General features: G+C 38.7%; 1 protein-coding gene across 1 annotated transcript; it reads right to left on the reverse strand.

The window, feature by feature from the left end:
- Positions 1–1740: 1740 nt before the first annotated feature.
- Positions 1741–21707, reverse strand: CPB1 (carboxypeptidase B1). The gene is given in 11 exon segments (NM_001291523.1): positions 1741–1968; positions 3164–3248; positions 11533–11735; positions 12256–12346; positions 12445–12555; positions 14644–14745; positions 15472–15573; positions 17067–17166; positions 19588–19712; positions 21358–21433; positions 21539–21707. Coding segments are annotated over 11 exon segments (1254 nt in total). The 5' UTR covers positions 21610–21707; the 3' UTR covers positions 1741–1780.
- Positions 21708–21901: the final 194 nt, after the last annotated feature.

Below are 21901 nucleotides of genomic sequence, written 5' to 3' on the forward strand. Positions count from 1 at the left end.
GAGTTTTAAGTGAACTGTGGTAACCCTAACACTATTGAAGCTGCTGGGTGCCATCACCTACCCCTCAACTGTATTTGTTGTGTGGTTGCCTGCAGTCCTACAAAGACCTTCCTAGAACAGTGCTGAGTATCAGCAATTCACCTTGCAGTTGGTGTGAGGCCTATGATATATTCCCAGATAATGCAGTTATACTCAGGATGGTCCCTGGGTGGTTGTTAATACTTAGTTAAAATAGGCCAAAATCTTTTATATTCTGAAAAATTTATTTTCCTGCCCTTTGGCTCTGGCCAGTACGTTCTGTTTGTATCCTGTGCTATTCTTAGTACTGTTGATTATCCTTCTACCCCACTTCTGTTGCAAAACATAATGACATCTTTTTACCAGTCTGTGCTACTTTCACACATGGGTTCAGTTTCACCAGGGATCAAGAGCAGATGGATCAGTCGTGTGTGAGGACTAGTTTCATCCAACTGCTGCCGTGCTAACTGGAGTGGGCTAGTGAATGTGTTCCTTTCTTTTTCTTATCTATATAAATGAAAGTAATTTTAAATGGGACCTTGTCTTTCAGTTCCCCTCCACAGAGAAGAGGTTAAAAAGGAGAACACTTAGTTTTTGACAGGTTTGAAATTGTTGATTTTCTTGCAAGAACCATTTTCTTTGTAAGATGCATTTTGTGTTCTGTTTTGAGTGCATCAGCTCGGGGCCTGCCAGGAGCAGTGCTAATTCCAGGAGCGTCAAGAGACGGCAGAAGTCTCTGTTCAGAGCTTCCGGCAATGGCAGGGAGATCAGCCAGGTTCTGTGTTGACATAAGGTTTTTCCCCATCTTTCTGCAGAGTGTGTCCCGTATTAGGCAAGTTCCAAACCGCATTAATAAATGCCAAACACATTTTCTGCAGCTGCGAGAGAAAGCTGCCCAGAGTGGCTATTTATCACTCCCACGCACTCTGACCCAATCAGACCCCCATTACCTGGACAGAAAATTGATTGGGAGGGGATAATTCTTTACAGCTTCTCATGAAAGTAACAGTTAATCATTTATCACTAGACTTAGTCTTTATGCTGTTTTATGGTTCTTCCGCTCAGGACAGTAGGAACATGTGGGGCCCCAGGAAGTACCAGGACTCTGAGAATATTTTGAGAAATGCTACTGTAGTGAGCATGAGAGCCTTAAATGTGGGGTAGTTTATAGCATGATTTGTATCAAGTCTTGATCCGTAAAACTAATCATGATTATAAGCTTCAGCACTGAGTTCAGATCGGACTAGCAGTGACCTCAGATCCAAACTAGTTTTCAGTGACGGGGCAAATCCAGGGTGGGTTTTGGGAAAATTGACAAGAGCATATCACAGTTCACATGATTGTAATAGTATGAGATGTGAACTTTTCCTTGCTACTGTTGCCATTAAGACAATGAATGGCTGGGTGAAATTGCATTGATATCAAGCACCTGGCTGTTCTCATACTGTTCAGCATTCAGGCTGTGTGGGTTCTAATGCTCTGCCTGTTTGCTCTGTGTAAAGAAAATTTTAATCATTAAGGCAACCTTTACCTTACGTTGATTAAGCTTCTTGTTCTGTTTCTTTTTAGTCCCCCTGCAAGTAATTGCCTTTGTAAAAGATATAATTTATCTTGACAAACTTGTAGATCTATTGACCTACGATGAACTAAGAACATGCCTAAAAACGTTAAATACAGAGAGATAAAAACCTATTGTTAGGGAAGAACAAAAAGGAAAGCATCTCTGAATAAAATTTTCTTTAATAGTTTTTAGAATCCCATTCTAATACAAGTGGTCAAGGACATAATTGGCAATGTATTTAACAGCAAGGAGAGTCTCTTCACAGGTTGGCTTTATCTGAGATTCAGGGAGAAGAAAACCGTATCTACCCGTGTCTCGGAGCTCAAAAGTGAAAGAGTACTTGATGCCTTCATCGTAAGCCCAGTCGTCAGAGCCCCCTGAAGCAGGATCTGTTGATAAAGAAACAAAGTAAAGCTTAGCTGGAAAAGTGTGGCTACGCATTGAAATGTGATGTACTTTGGGCTCAAGTAAGAGCAGAAAGAACACATAAGAAGGAATATTCAGTGAATTGGTTGATCTCTCCTGCTCATAGAAAAGCTTCTGTGATTTTAGGCCATTTGCAAGCTTCCTTCTAGCTGATGCATGCAGGCAAATGTAAACAAGATAAACTGCTCCCTCCTTATCAGTATTGTGGGGAGACCAGAGGAGGAATGTGTGGGGAACAGGAAGATGGCATGCTGCATGGGGTTGTTTAGAAAAATGTGACAGCAGAAGCAAATACCCTCTCACTGGGTAGGTTTTTGAGGTTCATACAGATCTCAAAGAACTGCAGATCTGGGATATCAGCTCCATGTTTTTCTTCTGGACAAATGGTAACCTCCCTTTCCAGTATTCTGGTGCAATGAAGGCAGTCAGTCTCTTTTGCTAAGGAAGGAGCCTCCAGAATTGCTAAGCATCACCAAAACATTTGTTAAGGAAAACCCTCCATAAATATTCTTAACATCGGGAGAAACTGTTTTTAAAATTATTTAAGGAAAGAGAAATAGTGAAAAGATATTAGTTTCCATATTTGAGGAAATGAGGAGATCTTAAGCATAGGAGATATTAAAGTTCTAGAAGTCTAGATGCACCATACTCAGCTCAGCTTTTGTCACTGCAAAGGCCATACCCTTGCAGCTGGGTTCGCAAGAAGGGTAGAAGAATGAAATTGTAATTAGTACATTTCTCAGTCTGTAACGCAAAGTAAAAGAAATAATTATCTGTGTTGCTAGAGTGGCTGAAGCCATTATTCATATTGTCTTTTCATTTTGACTGGAGAGACTGGAAATGTAGAAAAATCTCAGGTCAAGATTTTTATGTTTTGATCTAAGCTGCATATGATTTAGGAATTCACGCTATGGACAGGAATTCCTAAACACTTTACCACATCACTTTACTTTCCAGGGGGTCACACACTCCCTGGGATCCTTAAGGAATATATCATCCCGTATTCTAGAAATGACAGATTCCGGATATACCTCTGAGTATGTACAGATGAAAAAAGGAGACTGCTTAGGAAGAGGAGCAATAGTCACTAGAAAACTGCATTTGATAGGCTTAGTAGCACTTAATAAAGAGGGCTAGCATATTTAGGCCAGTACTTACAGATTGTTGTAGCTCCTGGGCCATATTCATATTGAGTATTATACAAACTGGACAGCTGTTCGGTTGCAGCACGAGCAATGGAATGCTGTAGGCAAATAAGAATGATAAATGCAGATTTTCAGAAGCTTTCTGAGTGAATCTAAGCAACTAGATTGTTGCATAAATTGAAAAGCCATGCTTGAGAAGTTTGTATTTGAAAACTGTTGTTCACCTCTCAGAATGACTAGATGTCAGTAGCTGACAAGGCTCAGCTTGTCCTGTTGTTGTGAAAAGAGCTTATAAGTAAAGAGCTTGTTCTCTAAGATTTCAGGGAGTGTAGTCCAGTCTGTGTGTTGCTCCATCCATGTACAGCCTGCTGTAGAGTGCAGTGGGGCTTGGGTACATAAGGGGACAAAAGGTAACAGCATTTTCTATACTTAGAAGAAACTTGTACAAGATTAAAACTAAATTAGGTATTTTACTTAGAGATAAGAGAATCTTAGAGAATACTAACAGTACCGTAAATTTTGAACATACAATGGCCTTTCTTTTCCTTCTATTGTAGCTATAAATTCAGAGTAGAGTCAGCTTAGTCAGTGGAGTTGAACAAGTGAAAGCAGATTAAGGTCTTATAAATATTAACAGCCAGAAAAGACATAAATTACCCTGGAACCATATGTAGTCTCATTAATTTCAATTCATTTCCTGTGCACAGGGGGACTCATTCAACTCCCACTGATTTCAGTGGGGGCTGGATCAGGCCCATCACTAGTACTCTGAAGCTTTGTATCTTTGCTGTAAGGAAAATTACAGAGTTTTCTTTGGAACGTGTGGCTCTTCCAGTTCTTCATTATACAGCATGTTGGTAATAAAACCTGAAAACTATTACTAGCAGATGATAAATATGAATGATTTTTGAAAGCAGATGTTTAGTATAAGAATAAGCAATGGGTTGCCATATCTTTATAGCTTGCAGCTGAATGGCTCAAATTTCAGGAATTTCCTCAAGCCCATTCTTTCTCTGTAGGTTATACTCTGGCTTACTTCCCAGTGGAAGATATATTGTAAAATATTCTCTGTTCATCCTTATGCTTCAAGTGTTCCTGTGAATTACTCAAAAAGGCATGTTGGACAATGCGTTTAGAAAATCTTAGTTGGAAGTTTTCTCAGCTTCTACAAAACAATGTAAAAATATGCTCGCATTAGCACTGGCAGTCTAGTTTGTTGTGGAGTTGAAAGTATTTCCCCATTCACAAATGTTGGATTTTGAACATACTAGAGTTATGGGAGTTTGCTGTATGAATTTGTGATCATTTAGCACATAAAGAATATTTAAACAAGGCAAACCAAAGAGTATTTGAAGCTTATCCTTCCACCTATAAAACTGGCTGTACCTGAATGTGAGGTTTTGTTTCTGGCCTCTCGATTGTCCAAACATATGCAATTGTAGGAAGAACGTTGTTGCTTTGCATTTCACAATCTTGGATTCAGAGCGATGGCAGGAGCGAGGCTCCCTCCGGTGTTTGTTTGTTTGTTTGGGGTTTTTTTGGGAGGGGAGGGAGTGTAGGGTGGGATTGTTTTTTGTTTGTTTTGTTGTTGGTTGGGTTTTTTGGTTTGTTTTGGGGGTTTGTTTGGTTGGGTTTTTTAAAAATCCCTTAATAAGCTGATTTTTCTAAAATCCATAATAATTTTTAACACATGTTGAGGGAATTGTAGAGGTTGGAGTCTACTATCTGCTAGTGATACCATATTTTCTTCAGTCATCTTTTGTTTATAACATTTAATCAACAGTTGAGATTGAGTCACATCTCTCAAAATGAATGAATTTTTAAATGTAAACTGATTCTTACTCTTTTCAAATATATGCAAAGTAGAAATTAAATTTGTAAAGATAGTCTGATATTATGTATGGATCTATTAGTAACCAGGATTTGCCCTCTCTTATTAAACTGCATGGTAGGGACAATAGAACAGAGCTGCTCTTTGGGAAGAATAGGACATTCCTTTCACTCACTTGCCCAATGATGGCTTTAAATAATACCAGAACAGATACCAAGAGAAGTATGTCAGGAAATCTTCTTATCTGAGGGAGTTTTTTTTTATAGGCCAGGAAGTTGTAAAAAAGAGACATTTGTAGAAAGACCAGTTGAGATTTCCAGCTGTTAAGAGCTTGAAATCCAAATAAACAAGTTCCTCAAGCTCTGCAGGCTGGAGATCGAGGTGGTATTTTAAATGACCCCCTTTAAGTGAAAAACATGACTGAGCATTTATGGCTTCATTATGAAATTAAACTTCATCAGAAGTTTTGATATCTGATTTTTTCCTTTAAGTGACACTCTACCATTTGCTTTCCTAATAGCTTTATAGTCCAAACCCTAAAAGTATATTAAAAAAAATCAACTGTATAGGAACAAAAGTCACCTCTTAATAATACAGTATAAACCAGCAAGAATAATACAAAATAAGTACATACTTGTGAGTATAAATACAAAATATGAGGATTTTTTTTTAAATAGCACGATTTTTCAAAAACATCTGTAAAAAGGAAATAACATGCAGATTTATGCAGAGGGATGTAAATAATGCCCAGCATTTTCAAAAAGGACAAATGATATTTAGTTTTTGAAAAGTGGTTTGGATTTTCAAGCTATATGTTACTCGGAAAACAGCTGCAAGGAGAAACACCGATATCTTTTTGACCTTTGAGGGTACTCTTTGCTGTTGAGGGATTTTTCTACATCTCTTTGCATAACTGGCTTAACTGAATTGTTGGGGTTTGTTTGGGGTTTGTTTGTTTTTGGTTTTTTTTGCTGTTAAGAATCCTTCTCTTGCACGGAAAATTTTGCTGAGAGTTATAGTAGCAGGGCAACAACTGGCGCCCTGAAGTCCTAGAAATAACTCCAAATTAATACCTTGTAACTGGGAGCAAAAATGGCTTTTCAGCTTCTGACTTGCAGCAGAACTCACAGAGCTGATGATTTCAGCAGAAGTTAGAGCTCCCTGCACCAATCACCCATCTGTGTTTACCCAGCAATTACTAATATTTTACTTCATCTTGTGTACAGAGTGCATGGGCCATTGAGACAGCAGAGCTGTGTTCTCAGTTGCCATTATCTTACATAATTCACAACCTTTAAATCTGTTTTTTCTAGTTATGAGCTTTTAATGTAAGATATGTTACTGGCCTCTCTTAGCACATCTGGAGTTTTGAACTAAAAGATAAATTATCAGACTAAGCATCTTCTGTGTGTTAATAGGTAATTTTTGGGGAGCATCTCCCTCGTTTTACTCTTGTATCATCAGGTTAGATTTGCCAGGAAATTGCAGCTGTTTGGAAACCCTTTGGGGATGTTGCTTATGCAGCTGCTGCATGTAGACAACTCCCTTTGCCTTCACGATCTGACAGGGATCTGGAGAAGCCTTTTGAATGATTGACTGGACCTCTAGCTCCCTTCCCTCACTGCACTGCAAACTGATTTGCCCAAGATTGAAAACTGTATTTTTCACCTCAGTCTCATGTGCTACTTGAGGGGCCCTCAACTTCCTCTGTAATGGAAGTCTGAAAATGTGGTATTTGCAAAGTTAACTTCGTCCAAATGAAGCTAAACTTCTGAGGCCTCTGGTTTTGCCAATAAAAACAGACTCCCCTCAGTCCACGACTGATGTGTAATTTTGTTCACTATTCTGTTGTTGCTCATAGTTAAGTATCTCCCCCAAGAGTCCTGGGAATCCAGCCAAATGGAGGACTTGGGTATGATGCTTCTTTTTGCTTTACAAGCCTGTTTCTCTGTGGCAATCTCACAGAGTGTTTAAGAAATAGATCCCTGGTGAGAGGGTCTCCAGTGTGACTGAGTTAAGGTGAATGTGCCCTACACCTGTTGGAGACTCTTGCCTTTCAGTCGTTCATACATGAGCTTCATCTTGAAGATGCTGCTACTAAAAACATCCTTTTCACAATTTTAAGACTGTCAGTACAGAGCAGTTCTGTTGTGGCAAACTTGGTGGAGGAGTTGTGAAGCCAATTCCAAACATTGCCTTTCTGCCCACTTTCCTGTTTATTGTGCTTCCCAGCTGACTTCACTAATATTTACTTGTAACAAGTAGTACAATCACAGGAGTTTGCAACAGCACAGATAAAACAACAGCACAGGTTGCAACTCCTCATTGGTATGTCCAAGTCTCCTAGATGACAGGATTTTTGCCTTTCAAAAATTTTTACACACAGGTCTTCGTATATCCTAAACACTTTCAGCAATAAAGTCAGGAGTGAAAAGACTTCTTCCAGGAACCAGGTTAAATAATCAAACTGATATTCACAAAGTCAAACAATATATTTGAAATTCACTCCTCTTGCAGGCTGTACAGACTCTGGGCAAATCTCCACTTTCCACTAAATCCTATTTTAAGTACTCAAGAGGAAATTAAATACTAGACTGACTCAATGTGGAAGGTGAATTTGGGTGAGCTGAAACAATAACCAATGTGGTTGGTATGCATTCAAGTAATACAAACTGAAATCCTGTGTCTAGAAAATTATCTTGGATGGTAAATTAATATAATATTCTGCAGCCTGCCAAACTGAAATGATACACAAACGTTAATGTGACAATGAGTATGAGCTGGCTGTAAACATGTACTTGACACTGAGCTTGTTGTTTAACTGAGAAATGGAATGGAACCTGGGAAGGAAGGGCACAATGCACATTCCTCTGCACTATCAAATCATAGTTCAGAGCCAATTCAAATACAAGCAAGAATTGATAAATCTAGGATTTTCTGCTGAAAATGAGAAAAGCATAGGGCGACCTAATAGAAAGTGAAGGCCAAAATATGAACGGATTAAAAATTACGGACTGAAGTGTTTATGAAAAGTGTGATTAAATACAGAGTTCCTTATTGCAAGAGAACAAAAATGTGAATAGTAAAATAAAGATCAAAAGAATTTTTGGGGGTGTGGAGAGATACTGGTCTTGCCAAGCACATTTTTTAATTGTGAAAAGCTAATGCTTCTGTCCTCTGTAGGAGATGGATTCAAGTGTGTATTCTGTGTGCAGAGTAACAGTCCAGGGTATAGGAAAGAATGAGTCAAGAGGATTATGAAGCAGGCAAAATGTGATTCACCAAAAGGAGCACATTTTTCTTTCAGGGTGTCATCACAAGAGTATTGTGTAACTTCTGAGAAATTCCTGACCTAGATTTTCTTGTCTTGGATGTTTTTATTTTTGTTGTTGAAGTGTTATTTGGATAACAGTGAAAGTTTTGTGCAACATCCTGGGGGTGGGGCGGGAGGGGGAACAAAACAACAGCTCTGAATACAGGAGAAAATTTGAGGAAAACCCGTGTGACCTGTGGGGTTGAGATCCTCAGAGACCCTCTTTCATCTAAGGAGAAGGGTGGGAAATTGTGGAAAGGGAGAGACATACGTGACTTCCATAATGTTTTACATCCCAGAGCTGGGGGTGGTTGAGTGATAGTTCTAATCCCCAACTCAAAGTATGTTACAATAACTTCGAAGCTGTTCTGATTTGCTATAGCAATGCAATGGAGCATAAAGGATGACTGGGATTCTCTGTGAGTGCCCTGTTCTACCTGAGAAACAAAAACCAGAATGGTTTTATGCCTTCTGGTGATTTCTTGAGGCTGTGAACAGCAAAAGTCTTTTGAGGTGCAGTTCAGTACACTTGCAGAAAAGGATGGTACAAGTATTCTCTAAATCTTTCTCTTCTGCAGACTTAGTGGCTTTAATCTCAAATTACTCAATTTTTGTGCCCTTCTTTATTTCAAACTGTGGAATGCAGCATAAACCCTATGGTATTATGCTATCTTTAATTGCATACAATGGAACAAAACGTTGTTAATGTTAAGCAGACATGTGAGGGTTTGTTTAAGCACATGTCCAGTTGCTCACTGACACAGATAAGAAATTGCAACTATATTTCCTTTAACTTATTAGGTCTGTCAGAGTAAAAATAACATCTAAGATAAGATAATGGCACTACCAATGTTGCTTCTTCATTTGCAAAATTATTTATAACCTTTTTATTTGCCTGAACAATTTCTGTTAAAAGTTGAGATTCTCATTCTTCAGCATTTTTCTAAATTCTAAATCTAGACAGAACTTTTAGACATGAAACATAACAATTGGCTTACAAAATATTACTTCTTTTTGTAGCTGTCTCATTTCAAGCAAGTGCAATTGATTGAAAAACTTAAATTTTCTTTATTCACAGCTTAAATTAATGTGTTTTAGTTATCTGAAGTAATCTCAAAGGCTGCATTTTCAAACCTGACCCAGAGCCTATTGACTTTCTATTTAATTCACTGACGTTGGGGTGAATTTGGCCCTTTCTCTTTAATTATCCCAACTACAGGCAATGTGGATTGGGTGCTACTCTGATATCATTCTCCAAAAGAAGGATTTTTGGCAAGAAGTCTTCCCTTTTTAAAATCAGATACTACACAAGTTGAGCACCTCTGGGATCCTGCTGGCTTTTTGTTGGGATCACCAACAGAGGAAATATTTTCCCTTAATTAAGATGTGAAAAACACCCATAAGGTCACCTTGTCATGGTAGTGAGATTTGTGATTGCTTTGTAGCAGAAAATAAAGGAACTCTCTCTAGGTTTAGTGTGCCCAATTTAAAATATAAGATAAAGTGTTGTTGGAAAGGCTAACTTTCAAAGTAAAATCAAATGGTTGAAGAGACATATATAGCCTGCATTGCTGAGCTATTTAACTTTTTATGCTGAGTGGTAACAGCAGCATTGTCTTCTATGACAGGAAAGGAGAGTTTTTATTGATAAAAAATTGAGAACCTTAGTATGAGTGATTCATTAAATTCTATGGTGTATTAGAATAGAACATTGCTAGTTTAAAATTTTAATCCAATAAAAGAATTGGAAAACCTAGAAAAGCACATAGGTTATTTCTTATTGTTAAGGATTGTTTTAATAATGAGCTTTCAATGTAAACTTTTTCCATTTAACATTGTGAGAAACATGCTGTACTTTTAGTTATGTTTCATCACATTTGCTCTTGATTCAAAAAATTGGGCAGAATGTCATGCAAATTTTTAACACATGGGAACTTTGTGATCTTGACAACAAAGCAGCTTCAAGGGTTTTGTGTTGTTTTATTATTTTACACTGAGCTGCAATGTGTGAAAGCTTTTGTAAAAACTGAACACAAGAAATACTACAGTTCCCTGGAATAATTACAATTGAAAATTTCTGGAAGAGAAATTAAGAAAACAAAATCTTCATCTTAATTTCATCCTCTCTTTTCAGCTGCAAAAAATGTAACAAGAAACTTCACTGTTGGCCCCAGTTTGTATTTGTGCTTCAGAATCATGACATCTCTTTGGGAGCACTCATAAATCTGTCAAACCTGCACAGCAGAGCAACACACAGTGTTGTTGCCTTGGACTTTTGGCAGCATCCAGGAAAAAAGGGGAATCAAGATTTGTTTGTTTTGTTTTGCTATGTTGTTATCCCTGCCAACAGCTTCTAATCGCTAATATGCCAGAGAACTGAAGTAATTTTATTATTCATGATTGTTGATTTTTGGCCTTATAAAATGTTTACAACTTTTATAAACGTTTAGTAGTTTTAAACCCTGTCTCTGGTTTTAAAGATTAAAAAAATATATTCCAGACTGTTGTTATTTTACTTAAATGGCATTAGGGTGGAGCCTTTCTCTAGGGTAAATAAAAGAGCTGTTGTCCTCTAAACCAACACATTAATCCTCTCCTCTTCCAACTAAAAGGTGTCTTTGAGTCCAGGCCTGTTTGGAAAGGCCTCAGAACTGAAACTTTTAACCTGTTTTGTATCTAATTGATTTTAATTATGAGAAAAACTGCCTCATTGTCCTAAACCTGTATCAATAGGAGTTTTACCATTTTACTTTGGTGAGAACTGAAGTTCTGTAGCAAGTGGTAGACAGAGATCCTTGTCTGCTGTTGATGATACCAGTTCAGTGATTTCATAGTTTTTATAATCTATCAAGCAGTTAGCTTGACTTACAGGGCATAATGTTTCCATGAAATGTGTTAAAGCTATGTACACAGCAACCTCTTGAGCCAGGAGGGAGCCGTGCTGCACGGCACAGTGGATTTCTGTATGGCTTGACTGGAAGACAAACCTGACCTTGTGGCAAGTTCATTGTGTATGTGGAAATTAAATAAGGCGCTTAAATTTACCCTGTGCTTGAACTATTTTGAAGCTATCATGGTTTCCCTTGTTCTTGCTATGAAAGACTGAAGTATTTTAAAAAACTGTCTGTACAGGTTCTTTCCAGATGTTAAAGAAACTGCTTGAAGTTAAATGGACCTAAATAGCAAGTGATGATTTTTACTTATTCTTTTCATTAGGTCAAAATGACAAATGACTTACCAGTTCATTGGAATTCAATGGTAATTTGTAAGTGTACGAATAAGGATACAGCAGCAGCTGGGAATAGGAGTGAATCGTCAAGTATGCCTTGATTGTAGAAAGATGTTCACGAATAAAATCAGCCAAAGCCTTGGTCTCCTTTTCAGACTCGGGTGCAGAGCCACAGTAGTCGGCATCACAGGCCCTTTTAGAGGCCCCAAGAGCTGGGAAGAAAAGTGAATTTTGTAAGTATTTATTGAAAAAAAAGTTGGTTGTTAGGAGAGTCATGTTACACTATTTTTTATGTTATGTAAGTGATATTGAGATTTTGATTTGGTTCAGTACTTAAAAGTCCTCTCCTTGCATATCTCCCCCATTTCTAGGATGTTTCCAAGAAACAGAAGTGGAAACCACTCAAAAGAGATCCCTCTCTACTGGGTGAAACTGACCAAAAGGAAACTCCTTCGGTTTCTGTTCTGAACTCATTCAATTGTGTGTGTGTATCTATGCACACATGTGTGCATAGATACGGTCATAGAAGTAGCCATATTGACAATTCTAGTAATGAAACTCTGTTTTTTGCTCAAAACTGCTCCAGCAATTGAACACAAGCTCACAGTACTGTACTGGTGGTCTTCACTCAAGCTTGAGCTGGACCATCAGGTAGAAAAGTCTACATAATCAAGCATCTTTGCTATTGCATGTCTGTATGGTCACTCACAGTTACTGTTAGGAGACACTTACTGCACCAGCCAGCATTAAAATTCCTGTTGGGATCTGTACCATAGCAAGCACTACCAGCATTTCTAGAGCGTGTCTTTCTCCACATGCGATCCTGAAATACAATGGTGAAGCATAGATCAAAACTAAGAGAAAGTTCTAACAGTTGTCTTTTCCAGCAACACTGTTGTTGAGAAACAAGAATGTACTTACATTTGTCCAAGTGTAAACATAACCATCAATATTAAGAACGGGCAAAACATAGAAGTCCAAACTGTCGAGAAGTCTGGTCATGACACTATCTCTTCCATAGGTCTCAACAGCCTAATCAGAGAAAAGTAGAAAAAGCTGATGATGCCTTTGTAGATCTGTATCTCCTGTGTGTACTTAGAGGCCTGGGACTGGATCAGGAATTAATGAATGTGGTGGACAAAGTCATCCAGGTCACTCCATCACATGACACACGGCAGCTCTGTGATATTACACATACTTTGAGGATTTGCATTGACCTAAACCATGCTGCTCTTAGAAAGCCATTTCATTTTGGTAGATAAATTATATGGTAACGCAATGTTGATTTTTGAACAGGATAATGAATCACTGGAAAGAGATTTCTATTTACTAGCTGCTTGTTTGCAGACAGAGCAAAGTTCCTATCCATATATTCTAACTACATCCTGTCACCTTAGCGGTTTGGGTATATTCTATGTGAGAAGGAAAAATCATTATTCCCACTTTTCATACCTGTTGTGCAAATAATTGTCATCAATAATCAAAACTGTAGAGAATATTTCCAAGGAACGTCCTTATACATTTCCAGTCATAATGCTGTGGATGCATGTATTCATAGGGAAGCAGATTTTTCCCTGCACTTTTTCATGCACATACATTGAAAGAAAGACACAAGAACTCCTGCCGTAAACCTGTATATCATGATTGTTCGTGACCTGCCACGTTGTATGCCCACTCACAGATTTATATCAGTGTTGAGGGAGCATGCGATGATCATGGAAATATATTGCACCTATGTTTCCTTTACACAGACATAAAGGACAACACAGGGAGCAATGCAATGCAGAAAGGCATCTTTGGCCTTTAATTAGCAAGTGGAAGGTTGGATGTAGAATCTAGAAAACAAGTTTCAGATCACTAGAACATAATTTGTCCTATTTTATTTTTTTTTTCTGCTGCTTGCTCATGCTTTTCTCTAGGTTTTGGGGTTTTTTTACTTTTACAGCTAGGAGCAATCCCAAGGGAACCACTGATGATGCTTAGAGGGCTGTGCTTTTAAAGCACTTCTCCACACCTGGACGCACTTGAGCAGAGCCACTGCTGGTGTCAGGTACGCCCATGAATTAAGTGGCCAGACGGTGCAAATGACAGCTGTAGTGACGCGAATTGCTAAGCAAAAAATGGCAGCACATACTGTCTGCAGCCTTATGAGGAGCTAATGAAATCACACTGCCTTTGACTGCACTGAGATGTCACTTTCAATTTCCACTGCTCCGTAAACAAACCCGCATGGCTGTGGCTGGCTGATAAGACTGAGATTGTACTTGCCACCAATGCCTCTGCCAGCGTGGCTCACTCAGTGCTTTGGCTTTCCTTTACTTGGGTTTTAAATCCCAGCTGCTGCTTCTGTTTGGTGTTTTGTTTGTTTTTTGGGGTTTGTTTGTTTGTTTGTTTGTTTTTAAATTTTCAAGCAGGAATTCTTACAAAGTTTGAGGTTCAATCAGTGAGTTGTTCTGCCAAATTGATTGACCCCCCCTTGCTGAGGGGGAATACGTCTCTTCTCTGTAGAGAAGACTCTGCAGCATTTGATAACTCCCATCTACTTTATATTGGTGGTGAGAAGGAGAAGGCAAATGAGATAAAATTCAAGGTCTAAAGTATCCCAGCCTGAATTGAAGCTAATTTAACCTGTGAATATGGTTTCATATTTTAGAAACTATTCTGTACAACTCAAAGTGGCAGCTCAAAGGGAGGAATATGCATTTCCCTGTTTCTGAGTGGAGCTCAAGGAATTTCATTTGTAGTCTTCTTTCTCTCTTGGCGACATTTCCTCAGTGCACTCTGTGCTTAGCTGTGTTACTAGACCTGTTTGCTTGTCTCTCACCTTCCTGTGACTACAGGTGCAAAAAGGAATTTACAGACTGTGTAAGCAACCCTTTTCGTTGTCAGTACCTCATACATGTTTTTAGGTAGTCTTAAGCTGCTGAAAGATTACAGGTCCAACCATTAGGTTGGTAAGCAGTTATACCCTAACCATCTGAGGTGAGAGAAGGGATATGCGACAGATATATAGCAGTAAAAAGACGACCTGCAGTGGCCTCAGCTCTTGCTGCTCACTTTAGATTTTCTTAAACACACTTTCATATTGTAAAGTATTTTTTCATCATTAAGCTCACTGACTTCTTTCACAAACCACTGGCAGAAAGCAGGGGTGATCCACTCTCTTGCATGGAAACCACAATCAATAAAGATGGCCTTCTTATTTGCACCACTTTTTCCTACCTAGAAAAAAATAAAACAAGAAAACCAGGTCTTGAACAATATATTTTCTATGCAGAACAAGTCCTTCAGCTTGCTGACCTAAAAAGTCAAACTTCATAAAAATATAGCATTGCTTGTTAAATGGAAATCTATGCAGCGCTCTCAGCTGCAGCTGACCATGATATTCAAGCTAAAACAATAGACTCTTAATAAAAATTTCAGTTTTATTAATGTAGATAAGCTTCCCCCCCAATTATTTTATTATTCTGCACTGTTGATTTATTTCCTGTAGTGTCTCTAAAAGTTGATCTTTGCTTGAATGATATCTTATTGTAAATGCTTATGCAATTTTGGGCAAGTAACCCTAATACTTTAATCTTTAAGTCATCATATCTTATTTATTCATAAGAGCTATGCCAAAAATGTATATATGATGAAGATACAAATTTGATGCCTATTGCTAGAAAGACTGACATTTATAGATCCTTTTAGACTAAATGGGTTTTAAAGTAACAGACTGAGAGAACATCAAGGTAGCTGATCGTTCAAATAGCTGTCAGGAGTGTGGTTACGTTGACATGTCTGAACTTCTAATAATTCACTATGCCCTTTTTTTTAAAAAAAAAAAAAGTTTTAAAAGCTGAGTAGTAGTGAACAAAAGGTATTAGATTTTCTGCAAAATGTATATTACTATCTTGCGGAGGTTACTAGAGGAAAGGTCTGGCACAAAGAAATCAGAGCACTTACTTTGAGAAGGTACATTGACCGTCCTTCATATGTTTCCCCAATTACACTGCGAGAGACAAGGTTTGGGTACTGAGCAGCAATATTGGCAGTCCAAGCAGCAATCTGTTTAATAAGGAGATTAAATTTACTGATGTCTGTTCCTCAGGTCCAGACTAATTAATTCACAGATTTCAAACCAGAACAGTCCTTCTGAGCGTCTAATCTTTAATACAGTTTGTAGATATCCAAGTATTAATTCCTACTTGTACTAGAGCTATATGTCTGAATTAAGATTTTCTAGTATGAATTTATCTAAATCCATCATTGGAGTATGGCTGGTGGATTATAAAGCCCTTTGAATGCTGACCCTGTATTAGTTATGACCTTGTCACCTTTTAAACTCTCTTAAGAAAAGAAACTGATTTTCTAGTTAAGTAGATTGAAAGTCTTAGATTTTCTACATGTTGTAATGTTTTTCAGTTTCATGGCTCTTTTATTCATTATCATGTTTGAATTAGTGACAGAAGTGCTGAACATGGATTTGTAGGAACAGTCAACCAATGCCAAGTACAAAAGAAATAACTTCTCCTTCATTCTATGTATCATCAAGGGAAGTAATAATAGTCTTTATCATCTTAATTTTTGAGCAGAGTTCCTTTGTTACAGATGCCTTCAGAAGCTCACAAAAAGTCATCACATCCACTCATAAAGGGTTTAATGCCCAAAGAGCTATCTAGGAACTAAGAGGAAGACAGGAAGCAGCATACAGATGTAGACAAACTGGCAAGGAAATACTAGAAATAATGGTTGACATTATGGACGTTGGTGTTTTTTTGCATGCCTATAACCTTTGCAGAGTCAGAGAAGGTTTTGTTCTTATTTTTAAATAGCCTTGTAAATGGAGATTTTTTTTTCCCCTTAGGATAGTTCTGATAGAAGAAAACTGATTAGTTCTGTATATGGTCTACAGATACCACCTGGAGCGAAAGTACAAATTTTCTTGTTTGAAAATGTAACAGGTGCTTAGTGGGCAATGATTGGCAGAAAAATGAAAGATTTTTGCCAGGAAAGACAGGAACGGGAGATTGTCGTACTTTTAAGTATAAAAACTGTGATGCAATGGATGATAAGCAGCCACTGTAAAGATGTGAAGAGTGACATGGTCAGTACTATATGTCAGGAAAATTAAGCATGGCTGTGAAAAAAGGTGGGAGGAAGGGAGAGCATATGGTAGAAGATGAAGAGCTAGAATTGAGGCAGGGAATGGAACCAAGTTTTTTAGCAGAGGAGATGGGACAAGGAATGTAAAGGAAAGAGCAAGCCAGCAGTGAAGCATGTCAGCTTAGCCATTGTGTTTCTGCCAGCATTTCTGTGCAGCACTAGGAGCAGAAATAGAGGAAACAGATGTAGAGGAATAGGTTATATAGATCAACTTGGTAATGAGCAATAAAGGAGAAGAGGAAGGACAGTTTGGAGAAGGAGTTATCTTAATAATGGATGGAGCAATGGATGGAACAGAAGAGGAAAAGGGAAGAAAGCTGGAAGCACATCAGAACCATTTAAACTACAGAGGCAATGGTACCCAGCTGATAAAGTGGCAAACTTCTAGGCTTTACCGTTTCCCAGTCGTTGTACTTTTCATAGCTGTGTCCAGTGGTACGAGCCTTGTTGTCAAGCTGGGCATGCAGTGCAGCCTGCAGGTTGTCAATCAGAACTCTGCAATAAGGCACCACAAAAAGTGTAAAGAGAAACATACCATTTGCTAGCAGGAAAGTAAACACCAGGTAGTGTTTCAGGGCCTTCCTGGAATTCAGGCCACATGAATTGTGAAGTGAAATGTTGCAGAGTCAGTTCATGCATTTGAAAATATATTAGGCTCAAGTTTCACACTACTTCCTGCCTCAACCTCGCAGTGAGAATGATCAGGGAACAATAGCTTTCTCTTACTTAGCACTTGCCCACTTACTCTTATACTAACAAACTTTCAGGGCGGCAACAGTCTGCTTTAGGAAGAATGGCAATGCTGAGACAGAGTGTGTAGAAAATGAGCTCTGGGCTGATGTGGTGTTGCCAGATTGCCTCTGTGGGAAAAGGGCCGTCTCTTGAACTTAGGGCACTGGAGGACAGGTAGCCTGCAGAACATGACACATCCATGCAGCAGCCCAGAGATGTTTGCCTGATTAAATTCCTTGTAAAAGCAAGCTCCTGAAGTTGAGATGTGGTTTGACAGCTCTGTTGCAGGTGGCATTATCCATCTTCCAGGCTACCTGACTGCATGTGAGGTGGGCTATTAAAGTAGAACACATAATGGCAAGAAAACCCCAGGACCCTGTCTGAATTGGTGGGGTCTCTCCTGTTCAGCTTTCCCTGGGGCTGTCACAAAGGCACAGCTCATCATTGAGCATACTCTTGAGGATGTTTTGCTTATATTTCAACCTTGGCTATCAAAGTCCTCTTGTTTTTCCAGTGCTTGTCTTAACATTTTTACAAATCTTACTCATGCAGGATATGTCCTTGATAATTTGTGATTTGAATAGAAGAGCAGGAGGCCAGTTTGTGAGGCACCACCAGCCTTCAGAACAAACAGTGCAAATGGCTACATTGACATGATGTCATGGCACTGCAGCGACACTTCAAAGAAATTGTAACAGCTTGGGTTGTCACAAGGACGCTCCACTGAAGTTTGTCAGGGACACCTTCTAGAGATTGTGGCCTTTGTTGCAATCAAAAGATTTGTGCATGGACCTGAGGGAGTTCATAAATATTATAGGAAAAACTAACACATGTAGAGTAACTCCTCCTTTGCCAAAGAGGAAATTCCACCAAGACTGGACTTCTGTGCTGTATGTGGGCTGTGGCATTACTGAAAACAATTTCTTCCAGAGTGTTTCTAGATTGTGTTCCCCCAGCAGCATCCAAATCAGATGTGGTCAACATGAGGCCAGTAAGTTTAGGGTTGGATTATCCTTAGATTTAGCAGATAATAAAATTTATGTTTCATGAGAACTGTGTGGTGTCCAGGAAGGAGTTTGGTCTGATGGCAACAACAATGGGGCTGAGAGACAAAAACTATTCACTCAGCCAAATGAAGTAATGAGAATTTGATCAATTAACGCTGACTTTCAGTGTCTGAGTACATGATGTTGACAGACTATCCCTTACACATGGAAAAAGCCTGATAATCAAGACTGACTGAGCCAATGTGCAATGCTCAAGTGGAGCTAAAGGAGCAATGAAACAGACAATCCTACTCCACTCCAGCCCAAAGTCAACTTCTCATCCTTGGTTAATGCTTGTATAGTGACTGGAAGGTATGAAGCGTAAGCACTTGCCTGGTCCTGCTCTTTTCCCCTTACCCTGCTTTTAGTGCTACTCACTACAATGCTTCCATTCTCAGGCAAGTGTAATGTGACAGTGTAGTCTCTTCCCTCCACTTATGCTACAGTTGTATTCAGTCACAGGAACTCAGAGCTTTTTTATTTCTGGGTAATATACTTACAAAATATTTTGGCCAATTAAGAGCTTTCTCTTTGGAGAAATCGTTGCCATGGATCTGCTCTGTGACTTGAGTAAGCCCAAGGCTGTCCTGGGAATCTATTCTCCTCACTCCCTTGGCCCTTCACCTGGCAACTGTCTTCTCTTTGTCACCAGCTGGGTTTTTCTGCCCCTCTCACTATTGTTCTGCAGCTTAGACAAATCAGTGGGGAGCCTCTCATGCTGGCCCTTGGGGCTCATTTTCTGGTTTCAGTTTCCTGACACTATCGTGCAAACACATCTGCTGTACGTTCTGGCTTTTTCTAGACCTTTGCTGCATTTTGTCTTTAGCAGGAGATCTTTTTTGTCTTTTCTGCACTTCACCCATCTGTACCGCAGTGAGCTTTCACCTCAGGGAAATTCATGGTAGTAAGTATTTGCTTCCAACTCATACCCCAATCGACATTTAACCTCACCCCGTTAACACAGAGCAGCTACAGTCCATTGGAACTGTCATAAGAAAGATGAACCCCAGCAGAGGCAACCACAGGAGGGATGAAGTTTGTGACAGAAAGATCAGTTGACCAATATGAAAAGATTGAACACATTTCCCCAGTATTTAATCACCTTCTATTCAAAATACAACAGTGAGAACAAACTTACCTATACTCCATTCCACTTTCTTTCAAAAGATCTTCAACTTCAGCAGACTTGTCAGCTTCAACTCGGAAATCAACTTGCGTTTTTGCCTTTAGGAGTGTGACAGAGTCTGGCTTCCAAAGGTCAACCTGAAAGAAGGCCAAATAAACATATAAATAAATATACACACAAGGCTGTGATTTTTAGGTGGGTGTATGCATGATGGTGATGTTGATTGTGATTAAAATATCAAATTTAATTTCTATCCTATTACACTGACCCACCCTTGCTTGCCAGAAGTATCAATGTAAATTTTAACTGGAAATGGATCAAGATGATTTTATGAGGCCCTGCAATTTATATGTCAGAATTCTGGAGATGTCGGTGACAGTTTCACAAATGCCAAGTGTTCTACAGTATCTAAGTGGATACAGCCTTGTGCATATTGTAACAGTCTTTACAACTTTAGTTCTTTGTACATATTTCATTGGAGGTTTTTGCCTATAAGCATTAGACAAAAATGAACTTCTGACTGTAGCAGGGGGACACTATATAAATACTTCACATAAATCAGCTGGGGAAGACTGTTGTCTGTATGAATGCTTTTAAGACTCAGATTACTAAACTTGGTATGAGGAACCTGTGCCTTCAGGGAAAGTTTCCTTCAGGGTGGATAAAAAATAGTGCTATTACTATTAATATTTCACATATTTGTTGCTGAAGTCATTTTCAGGACTTATGGATTCAGCATCCTATTAAAGACCAATGGAAGTAAAACTGGTTTGACAACCTAATTAATGCCTTTTTAGCCTTTCGTCTCCTGAACGTAAAGGAAATTTGTGTTGGTGGGCATATTCACAGACTATGTGTCTTCAAGGGAGGTGACTATTCCAGGTTACACTACTACATCAGTCCTGACTCATTGCTTTGCATAACAGTGGTAGTTCAGGGATCTTTGCTTAAAAGAAAAAAAGCAATCCCTTTGTACTACACTTGAAAGCAAGCATAGTACATTAATTTTCTTAATATTGGCAGAACCATACAATAGCATATTCTTCTACAAAATACTGTTTCAGCATTCTACTGTTTCAGCCTGTTTATGATAGTTCTCCACATCTGTACCTCGTTAAAAATACCATCCTTTCATCCTACAGATAATGGTGTCTTGTTCACCAACAGCTATTTTACAACATCAAAGCTGAAGAGAAATATTGAAAACACATTTGCTGTCTTTATTGTTTTTTCTCATGTCATTGTGTCATCATATATCTACATCAAGGTCAGTAAGAAACATGCAGCTTGGTTGGAAAGGACGATTTAAAGGAAAGTCAGAGAAGAAAAGATGAGAGCCTAGAGGCCAAAGACAAGTTCAGTTTGTTGGGAGTACATATTTTTAGATTATTTACATGAGCAAAATGTTTTGCCTATAATGGTGAAAGTTCTGGTAGTTGCAGTTTCCATGTTTGGAAATAATAATACATTATTGAAATCACCCCACACTGAATACAGCATTTCAGATTAATTTATTGTCTTAATAAATTCTGATTTGATATTCAGACTGGATTAACCAGACTTTCAAGGAAGGTATTGGAATGTATTTGTAGAGCTCTTGCTTTATCACCTTGTCCTGTTCCCTCTGAAGAAACACTTCAGCTGACTTGAATGGAATCAAGATCAGGTCTTTCATTCAGTAGCATGATTTCTTTTTTTTTTTTTTTTAAGATATATGTTAGTTGAACAAAAGGAGAAATGTTCCTTTCAAATGCAATATACCCCCTTTCCCAAGTTATTTACCCGCATGTCGCTGTAAAAGGATTTGATGATTCCCACCTGCTCATCATTCTGTGGAAACACACGAAACACCTTCTGCCTGAAAGGGGAGAACAGATTGAATTTGAAACAGGTAAGTCAATTGAGAGGTTTTTGCTCATGCAGCAGAAATTGTGCAAATATAAAACTTGATGTCTGTTCTTACCCATCATAGGCAAGATCCTGCAGGTCAGCAGAAACAGCTGCAGCACCTATGAGAAGCAAGAGTGCCCACATTTTTTCGAAAGAAAAAACGCAGGTTTTCACTTCCGTGCTGCTTTTATAACTTGTTCTGTCCTGCTTTTTATCCGTTATACACCAGAACAACCTGCTGATCACCTGAAGGATTATTCCACTGGCCTTGTTTTATTTGCATGCTATTTGTAATGTGTGTTTTACTGCACACCTGTGAAAACAGCTGAAAGTCTCAAGGGGGGCTGGCTAAAGAATCTTGCTACCTGAGCTGGGTAAACTCTTGATATGAGAAGCGAATATAATTTACTTTGTTCTTTTCTGTTGTGTGTGAATT

Source organism: Columba livia, chromosome 9 (assembly GCF_036013475.1).
Source record: "Columba livia isolate bColLiv1 breed racing homer chromosome 9, bColLiv1.pat.W.v2, whole genome shotgun sequence".
In the NCBI taxonomy this organism is placed as follows: Eukaryota; Metazoa; Chordata; class Aves; order Columbiformes; family Columbidae; genus Columba; species Columba livia.